Genomic DNA, 10,697 nt, shown 5'->3' with positions numbered 1-10,697 from the left:
TGTCTGCTACTCCCCAGCGCTGTCTGTGCTCCCTCAGTCCTGTTTATGTCCCCCAATCCTGTTAGTACCTTTCTAGTGCTGTCCATGCCACCGCCAGTGCTGTCCATGCCCCCCCCAGTGATGTCATAGCTCCAGTCCCTCCTGTGATGTGTATATGTCCCTTCGGTGATGTATATACATGCCTCCAACCCTTCCTGTGATGTGTGTGTGTATATATATATATATATATATATATATATATACACACACACACACATGTATATGTCCCCAGCCCCTCCTGTGATGTATGTGCCTCCATTGTCTCCTACGTGATGTATATGATTTACCAATCTGTGACTGTGCTCCAGACCAAGACAAACCTGGAAAAGCAGTTGTGAGAAGCGACATGATCAATATCACCGAACATCACAGCCACACTAAAGCAGAAGCCGCTCCAGCCACCACAGTAAGAGTGAATTAATTGTTTGACCAAATATATTAAGGTAATTTTCAAGCTGATAATTTTTTGCGGCCCCCAAAGGTTGGTAAAAATTTCCAAATGGCCCTGGCAGCAAAAAAGGTTCCCCACCCCTGATCTAGAGCCTAAAAAAACCACATGAAATAAACTGCAGTTACTTTTTTAAGTGCAAAATGAAAGCTTTCCTGTTTTATATAAAAACACCTAAAACGCGGCGTCCCATCTGCACCAAAAATACATCAAATAGTGGGGAAAAGGCATCAAAATGCAGCAACAATGCAATAATCAGAGAAGATTGTTATTGCGTAGTTTGGTGCAGATTTCTGCAACGTGTGTACACGGCACAAAACAGTCAGATATCGTATAGTGAAGCGACATGAAGATGAGGACGTTCTGGCTGCTGTGACTATGAATGAACAGTCCGGGGCGTCTGCGGAACATCCCTCACTGCCAAATGGGTGTGGCTATTGGTGCGGCTAGGGGCGGCTTCAAAATTTGCTGCAGCGCAAAGTCTATCCCTCCTTCTGTTCTTCGAAAGTTGGGCGGTGTGGGAGTTTCCCACTGACTTCCATTATACTCAGTACTCGAGTCCACCCGAGCATCACTACTCCTGACCCCTCACATAACTGCACCTCACCCAGCACCATGAGAGTCCTGCACACACTGAGGAGCTGACCATGTGACCCCTGACTCCTCCCCTCCATGTGACATCATCACAGGTCCTGTAAGCACAGAGCAGCCATATATCCAGTGTGCGGCTCTGCAGGAGGAGGTATGTGGAGATTCCCCATTACATTAACCCCCTCAGTGCTGCGCTCACACTCCAGGAGACAGAACGTGTTCCCGTCTGTGCGGCTCTATCAGGAGATCTGTCTGTATGGGATTAGATTGGGTCACTTCCCTCCTGACGCCGCTCGCTGCTCTGTTACTGTCCAGTCTCCATTATGGCCGTCGCACGCTCCATGTTGTCACTATCAGGAGATATTAATGTTCTATCATTATCTGTTACTGAGGCCCCGGTTCTTTCGTCCGATCTCCTGCACTTTACATCTTTGTGTCTTTTTCTTATGAATTATTGAATGCACCAATCATGTACAGTTTTTATTTCCCCTCCGGAGCGGTATCACTCACTCCTGTTGCCTGCCCTTAGTAACACACTTACCATTACCAGCTGCCATCTTCTGCTATTCCTGGCGCTGCTCCAGTCCTGTTCTGTTGGTTGTGACCTGCTGGATCCCTCCATTGTTTGCTGGATGGACCAGAAGTCACTACTCAATCCAAGTGTAAAGGGGGCTTTACACGTAATGACATCACTAACGAGATGTCGTTGGGGTCACGGAATTCATGACGCACATCCGGCCTAGTTAGCGACGTCGTTGCGTGTGACACGTACGAACGACCGCTAACCATCAAAAATACTCACCTAATCGTTGATTGTTGACACGTCGTTCTAATCCCAATTATCGTTGATGGTGCTGCATGCAGGTTGTTCGTCGTTCCTGAGGCAGCACACATCGCTACGTGTGACCCCCCAGGAACGACAAACATCACCGTACCTGCGTCCTCCGGCAACGAGGTGGGCGTGACTTTCATGCGGCTGCTCTCCGCCCCTCCACTTCTATTGGACGCCTGCCGTGTGACGTCGCTGTAATGCCGCACGAACCGTCCCCTTAGAAAAGAGGCAGTTCGCCGGCCACAGCGACGTCGCTAGGCAGGTATGTGTTACGTGTTACGGGGCCTAGCGATATTGTGCACTACGGGCAGCGATTTGCCCGTGACGCATAAACGACGGGGCGGGTGCTTTCACGAGTGACATCGCTAGCGATGTCGCTGCGTGTAAAGCCGCCTTTAAAGCCAGGACGAGGCTCTCATAGACTTATTATGTATTGTTAGAGCATCATTGGTTCTGTACATGTGAGAAGTGATTACATGAAAAATGCAAGTATAACTAACACTGAGCAAACTAGCAATGACAGACTAATACAGAGAGGAGAGGACCCTGCCCTGCTAGTGGAGCACCCTACGAAGCCTGGGGCGGTTACTCGTCACCGGGTCAGGAGATGGGATGGATGGAGATGATTTTGTGATGCCACCTGTGGTACGCGGCCAGGGATTAGCGGCTGCTGTGGTTGCTGTCCTCCAGGGCGGATGGTAGTAGCAGCAAAGATGGTTTCGCTCACCACAGGTGGAGCGGGCCCCAAGGAGGATGATGAGGGGAGTTGTAGTCAATGGCCGCCGACACCGAAGCACGGGGTGCCGGTAATGACAGGCTGACACAGTCTTTGCGGGTCCAGGTGTCTTTGCTCACTTTTACAGTGCTGTCCCAGAGTACCGGTCACCGCTGTGCTGGGCCCCAGTCAATCCCAAGCAGTTCGAGGTCACCACCAGTGTTCCCACTGTGTGTCCTTTCTGGTCGGGGTACCTCCAATCCCTGTGTGTGGAATGTGGAACGGGTTGCTGGTGTTTCCTGCACTCTCCGCAGACCCTGGAACCCCCTATGGCTGTAGAGAACTCAGGCTGAGCTGGATGCTCACGGGTCCTATGGCGCTCATAGAAGTGTGAGTAGAAAGAATATGCCTGGACTAAAGTCCCCACTGTGCTCCTCACCCCAAGCTGTGCCCGGAGTTATTTGACTATGTGTGAAGATGCTCCTTCCTTTTTCCCCAAGTGGTGCCTGCCCCCCAGGTGGTTGCCCTAGTGACCGGGAAAGACCCATGCCTCGTAATGGCCACTCCGCTGTCTACCCTAGGACAACCCCGGTGGGAAAGCACCTGTGTGTGGTGTGTGAATGTGAGAAACACCAGCGATTAACCTCTTCCTTACCCGGGATAACTACTGCACCTTAAGTGGGATGCTGTACCCTGTGGCGACTGAAGCCTCAGGGGCGCCACACAAGCTCATTTTCTACAGGATAATGGGGAAGGAGACAGTGGGACGAAGGTTGTGGTGGCTCCGGTGGTTTTGTGGTGGCAGCGTGGTCATTGCAGGCAGGAAGCTTTCTTCAAGTTCCATCTGAAAGTTTTGAATGTAATGTTTAACGTGTTGGGGCACTAAAGTCCAGAGGATGGGGGGTACTTGGGAGAAGTCTTGGAAGCGGTTGAGTGAGGAATATACAAGTGTGGAGGAGAGAAAGACGTCTTGGAACAAGATAGAGGAACTGGACCAGAGCGGAGCTGGGAATAGCAGAAGACGCCAAGTGGTATTTTACAAGGGGCAAAGAACAGAAATGAGAGTCACCACTGAGGTAGGGAAATTAAAAAACAAACGCTGGAGTGGTGTTTTCAAGATTGAGATATTTTAGATTTTCCCTTTAGATTTGTTCTGTCTTTTTGGTACTGGATTGGAGATATTCTGAGATAAATCTCTGTGTGACTATAGTTGGATTGTGTGTTATACCGGGGCAGGACGGGGCTAGGATTGGATGATCATGTGAAGCCAGAAATAGCTCTGGAAATTTCTTACATGGGATCTTTATGATGTTACATCGTCATCTTCTCCCCATTCAGGTCCCTACAATATCGGATCCTCTCAGTGCAGATCTTCTATATTAAAGGATTCCCTGATTGACCCGTCAAGGATGGATGGGAACACGGACAAGACGTCGGAAAGGATATTACACCTCACCCTAGAGATCCTCTTCCGGCTTACTGGAGAGGTGAGAGATTCTGATGACGTCACATTACATCATTCTTATCTATGGGAATAACAGATGGACAGAACTGGAGAGGTGAGGACTCTGGAAATGTCTGTAGTGAGATTTATTAATGTGTCTCTCCATATCCAGGATTACACAGTAGTGAAGAAGACATCTAGTGAGCGCTGTCAGGCCCCTGAGTCTGAGGGATGCGGAAGACCCCAGATCCCAATCACGGGGCCTCCACCTCACCCCCTGATACATGAGGACATCAATGACCAGGAGATCCTAGAACTCACCTACAAGATGATTGAGCTGCTGACTGGAGAGGTGACACTGCTGGGAATGCTGGGACATTATACAGTAATGCTATGAAGGGACCAGGGGATGACAGTATCATTGTGTGTGTCAGGTTCCTATAAGGTGTCAGGATGTCACCGTCTATTTCTCCATGGAGGAGTGGGAGTATTTAGAAGGACACAAAGATCTGTACAAGGACGTCATGATGGAGGTTCCCCAGCCCCTCACATCACCAGGTAATAGGACTAAATACTCACAGCCTATAATTATCTGTATGTAAAGAATGAATTCAGTCCGTGTATGTGTTTCCTCCAGTTCTATCCAGTGAGAGGACAACACCCGAGAGATGTCCCCGTCCTCTTCCTCTACAGGACTGTAAGGAAATTCCCGATGTTCCTCAGGATGATCAGGTAGATGGAGAGAAGGTGTCATGAAATCTCCCTATGATGTGTAGACGGCTGTGAAGGTGTTGTGTTCAGTCTTGTGTTACCCACCACTGTTATACGCTGAATAGCCAACTCTCAATACACAATTTTCTACATGGAAATTAGACCCATGACCCCAGAGAACAGCAGAAAACGAAGTGAGAAGTTAACAAAACACAATTCTGAAATTGTTTTTTGGGAATTGTTTTTATGGTGTATATTGTGGGATAAAAATGATCTTGCAATATGATTCTCCTCATCAGTACAATTATGACGATAGCAAACATCTAGAGTTTTATTATTTTAGTGGTAACAAAAAAAATCAGAAATTAAAAAAAAAAAAATGTTGGTGTTCGGGTCTCCATTTTCAAGAAACCAGTAACGTTTCCATTTTTCGATCAGTGGAGCTGTGTGGAAGCTTGTTTTTTGTGGGAGAGAGAATGTTTTTATTGATACTATGTTGGGTTAGATAAGAGGTTTTGATAGTTTTTATACCATGTTTTGCGGTATTGCAGCTACCAAAAAGCAAAATTTTCTTGGTCTTGAATTAATTCTGTAAACAATGTTTCTCTTTCGTTTCATTGGGGGACACAGGAAACCATGGGTATATGCAGCTGCCACTAGGAGGCGACACTAGGCAAAAATAAAAGTTTAACTCCTCCTTCGCAGTATATACCCACCTACCGGCAGGAAGTTATTCAGTTTTTGCTTAAGGCCCTGTCACACACAGAGATAAATCTGCGGCAGATCTGTGGTTGCAGTGAAATTGTGGACAATCAGTGCCAGATTTGTTGCTGTGTACAAATGGAACAATATGTCCATGATTTCACTGCAACTACAGATCTGCCAAAGATTTATCTCTGTCTGTGACGGGGCCTTTAGTGTCCACAGGAGGATAGACACTGGGCTTTTTTCTCCAGCCCCTTTTTTTCACTTTTTTCCACTGACCAATCAACAATAAAACTCTAGAAATCTAGTCCTCAATGCACTACATAGCCACCTTGTGAGCCTATCCAACACATAACACTATAGGAAACGTCATGTTCCTAGTAGCCATCAAGTCATCCGTCTAGGTGGGAATGTTACTGTTTCTCAGGTCATGCCAGGTTTCTAATTATATATACATTAAGAGAAGTACCGGTTGTAGTACGACCTTATCTTCCTCTCCAAGGTAGTCTTGTCTTTTCACACAAACAAGAAAGTCATCCTTCCCTCGTCCTGGTCAACACTACTTCATACCACAAAAGCCGCACAAAACAGACCCTACCTGGTCAAACCAATACACACCTCTTGATGGAATCAAGGAATTTACACGATTAGACTCATTTTTAATCATATATGACTAACTTCGGTAGGGCCTATATGTTCTGTCATTTTAGGGTCATTCAATATAACATTAAAAAGACAAACCCTTCAGGACTAAAGCGGTCTTTACACGCTGCAACATCGCTAGCATTTGCTGGCGATGTCGAGCGCGATAGCACACGCCCCCGTCGTACGGCCGATATGTGGTGATTGCTGCCATAGCGAACATTATCACTACAGCAGCGTCACACGCACATACCTGCTCTGCGACGTCGCTCTGGCTGGCGAACCGCCTCCTTTCTAAGCGACATCACATGGCAGGCGTCCAATAGAAGCGGAGGGGCGGAGCTGAGCGGGACGTAACATCCCGCCCACCTACTTCCTTCCGCATTGCCGGTGGAGGCAGGTAAGGAGATGTTTGTCGCTCCTGCGGTGTTACACACAGCGATGTGTGCTGCCGCAGGAACGACAAACAACATCGCTAATAAGCAGAGAACGATTTTTTATTTCAGGACAATCTCTCCGCGGTAAACGATTTTGCCCATTTTTGCGATCGTTTAAGGTCGCTCAAAAATGTCACACACTGCGATATCGTTAATGAAGCCGGATGTGCGTCACAAACAACGTGAACCCGACGATAATTAATTAACGATATCATAGTTTGTAAAGCCCGCTTAAGGGTTCATTACACCCGAGCAGCAAGAACATCCTTAGCCATACGCCATTAAACTTCTCTTCACAAGTTTCTGAAATAACCACCTCGTCCTATTTTCACACCTTATCCAGGTTTTGCAAAGTAGACTCTTGCTCTTCTGCCGACTCAGGCTTAGCCAGTAGGGTCCTATGAACTACGTATATTGTAAATCTATAATCTACTTCCCACCCTTAGGGACTGCTTTGGAACGTCCCATGGTTTCCTGTGTCCCCCAATGAAACAAAAGAGAAAAGAAGATTTTGGGTTCTCACTATAAAATCCTTTTCTCTGAGTCTTCATTGGGTGACACAGCACCCGCCCATATTACTTATGCACATTCAAAAAGAGATATAAATCAACTAATTACTAGAACTACTTCTCCTCCTACTGCTTTATCACTAACTGAATAACTTCCTGCCGGTAGGTGGGTATATACTGCGAAGGAGGAGTTAAACTTTTATTTTTGCCTAGTGTCGCCTCCTAGTGGCAGCAGCATATACCCATGGTTTCCTGTGTCCCCCAATGAAGACTCAGAGAAAAGGATTTTACGGTGAGTACCCAAAATCTTCTTTTATCAAATGGATTAATTATTTTTATATTTTGATAAATCTGACTTTTCTGAACTCGGTGATGCTACTTATGTGTATTTTTTTATTAACTATTTTTTAATAGGGTTTTAAGAGGAGTGTTTTGACCTATTAAGGGTGTTTTTTGCTTTTCATATATTTTTTTTTAAACATTTCTTTTTACTTTTCTCAGTACTTGTTAGATAACTTGTGATCATCTGATAGTGCCCACTATGTGGAGGAATGCCACAGTATTGCTGCATGTAGTAAAAATCACAGTCTCCATTGAAGCCCGGTCACAATCAGGGTTTCAAGGGAGCTGCGTAATGACAAGCACTGAGGTCTAAGGCTATGTGCCCACGGGAGCTCGCACCTGTGGATATATCCGCAGGTACGGCCGCAGGTTTCCCGCAGCTGTTCGCCGGAATCCGCAGCTATTTTTAGCTGCGGTAGTACAGCGAAATAGCTGCGGTAAACCTGCGGACATTCCTGCGGATTACCTGCGGAAGTCCCGGCCCTATGTCCATAGTGGAGGGCCGGGGTTTCCGCAGGTAATTCCACAGAAAGAATTGACATGCAATTACGTGCGGCTGTGGGACATCTGCAGCATGTTCTGCAGCCGCACATATCCGCAGCATGAACACAGCACTCCCCATGTCCCATAGGATAACATGGGGAGTGTCTGTGCATGCTGAAACCTGCGGATTTATCCTGGAAAATCCAGAAAATCCGCTGATTTTCTGCAGATAAATCCGCAGGTTTTATCTCTTGTGGGCACATAGCTTAAAGCAGAACAGTGAAAACAAATTATCACTTATGCCCAGGACAGGTGATAACTTGCTGATAGGTGGGTGTCCGACCGATGGGACCTGCATTGATTGTCAGAATGGAGATCTTTTTACCCCACTGCAAAATAGAGCAGCTGCTAGACAAAAACGAGTACAGTGCCTAGCAGCCCCGTAGGGAATGAATCGTGCAGTGGTTACACATATGCACCACTGTCCCATTATAACAATGATAAACGTTCTCCATTCTGCCGATCGGTGCTCGTCCCAGTAGTTGGACACTCACCAATCAGCAAGTTTTCACCTATCCACAGGAATTTATTTTGTGTGGACAACCCCTTAACAGTATTCATGCTCGGAAGCATTGTTATAAGGTAAAGTTATGTTTCCTGTATAAATAACGAGGTCTTATAATTATTTGTACTTTTTTACTATAAATCTTAGATAACCCAAATTATGTACTCCTCCTTGGCTAAAAATATTCCTCAATATTGCAAACAAAAGTATTTTCCTCTCTGTAAAATATGAAGTGTGGCTCTATTTATGGGGTTTTTGGTGTCTAGAGCATACTGATAAATTTGTGATCGAGGAAAAACATGCAATAAAAGAAGATGTTAAGAACATAAACAACTAATTAGGAAGAACCCAGGAATTGTTCTGATGATCAGGTGGAGCACAATCATATAGAAAGGAAAAATCCAGCTCACCGATCAGACCTGCTGCAGCATTGATACGCCCTGCGCTCGGAGTGGTGCGGCCACCAATAGTACGTTTAGAAGGAACAATCCAGCGCTGGGTATAAATTTAAAAGTCCATCTTTTTATTAGAATTTATTAAAATCCAGCAGGTGAAGTGCCATCACAAGGAACCATACAGAAGCAGAACAACGCGTTTCGACGCTTAGGTCTTAATCATGTTCTGAGGTGATATGTTGTCGGTTTCCTTTTATAAGATCCTCCCGTATACCTTAATTAGTGACACCTGAACAAATGTTCAGGGCAATTCCGGAACTAGTTATTACGGGGAATCTGACAAACAGAAATAAGTTAAATATTAACTGTACATTAAATATACAGAAATATAAGATCCTATGTAAAAACATTCTATAGAATGTTTTGCAATGTTTGATATATACAATATTTTAGAAAAAATATATGGAGATTCTAAATATCATATAACTAATATTGGGAATTGTTTTTCTTCCCTTTTTACATAGGATCTCATATTTCTGTATATTTTATGTTGTCAGAATCGCATGTATATGATATTTACTGTCCTTGTATTATATATATGTAAATATACCACAAGATTATACCCACGAATGATAATATATATTCTTTGTATAGTGGATACCTGTATTTTAACAACATTTTATTCACTTATTTCTGTTTGTCAGATCCCCCGTAATAACTAGTTCTGGAATTGCCCTGAACATTTGTTCAGGTGTCACTAATTAAGGTATACCTCTTAGGCTCCCCACCTTGAAAAAGCTAAACCTACCCGCGAAACGCGCGTCGGATGGAGATCCTGGGCGTTTATTAGGGAATCCATTTGCTAAAGGGACTGTATTTGGGCTTCCGGCACCTCAGGCACACGGTGGATCCTTTCATCCTGCACTTGCACTTTAGGTAAGAGAAGCGAATCCCACTTTGTGCCTTGTAATAAGCCATTCCACTTACCATGTAACTTTAATTGTAAATTTTACCATTGCTGGTGCCTGACTACGTAGCCATCATGGTCTCTCCCTGCCTTTAGCTGGAGATTCCATGACGGCTTACCTATATTGCACATCTTATACAGCCCCCCTTTTCACCTTTACTGCTTTTCTTAGTCCTGACTGAACTGTTGGTCAGCCCTTATTTATCCTATCTACCTCACACTCTAATATTTATTGGTCTGACCTTCATGTAATATATGGATTGCAAACTATTATAATGGGACTATTGTAATTGTATCCCTATTGATTTGGTAGTACACAAAGTTTTGAATTTGCACTTTACTCTTGTCCTCCTGTGTTTGAATATATATTCTTTGTATAGTGGATACCTGTATTTTAACAACATTTTATTCACTTATTTCTGTTTGTCAGATCCTCCGTAATAACTAGTTCTGGAGTTGCCCTGAACATTTGTTCAGGTGTCACTAATTGGGGAAAGTCTTTTCACTTATCTATGTTTGGCAGTTTCCTCGTAACAACTAGTTCTGGAGTTGCCCTGAACAATTGTTCAGGTGTCACTAATTAAGGTATACGGGAGGAGCTTACAAAAGGAAACCGACAACATATCACCCTAGAACATGATTAAGACCTGAGCGTCAAAACGCGTTGTTCTGCTTCTGTATGGTTCCTTGTGATGGCACTTCACCTGCTGGATTTTTTATGACGTGCAGCTCTATACAGCACTGGTGTCCAACTAATGTGCATGAATACACTCGTCGCTCCTCAGCAGATGGGATATAACCACAGGCGACCCGTATCGTTCGTACTGCGTAGTCAAAGGTAACCATGATTTCAGGGTTTAGAAGAAGATAAA

At 44.8% G+C, this 10,697-nt stretch overlaps 1 protein-coding gene across 1 annotated transcript in view; it reads left to right on the top strand.

The window, feature by feature from the left end:
* The first annotated feature begins 3,996 nt into the window (after window positions 1-3,996).
* The window catches only part of LOC142312872 (uncharacterized), a 284,606-nt gene continuing 277,905 nt past the window's right edge, over window positions 3,997-10,697 (top strand). The window contains exons 1-4 of the mRNA XM_075351857.1: window positions 3,997-4,112; window positions 4,242-4,421; window positions 4,504-4,627; window positions 4,707-4,801. Of these exons, the coding sequence (XP_075207972.1) occupies window positions 4,035-4,112; window positions 4,242-4,421; window positions 4,504-4,627; window positions 4,707-4,801 (477 nt within the window). The 5' untranslated portion in view covers window positions 3,997-4,034. The remainder of the gene's footprint in view (window positions 4,113-4,241; window positions 4,422-4,503; window positions 4,628-4,706; window positions 4,802-10,697) is intronic.

This window comes from Anomaloglossus baeobatrachus, chromosome 5 (assembly GCF_048569485.1).
Source record: "Anomaloglossus baeobatrachus isolate aAnoBae1 chromosome 5, aAnoBae1.hap1, whole genome shotgun sequence".
NCBI lineage: Eukaryota > Metazoa > Chordata > Amphibia > Anura > Aromobatidae > Anomaloglossus > Anomaloglossus baeobatrachus.
The sequence above is the reverse complement of the archived record's forward strand: the minus strand, read 5'-3'. Positions and strand labels throughout refer to the sequence as shown.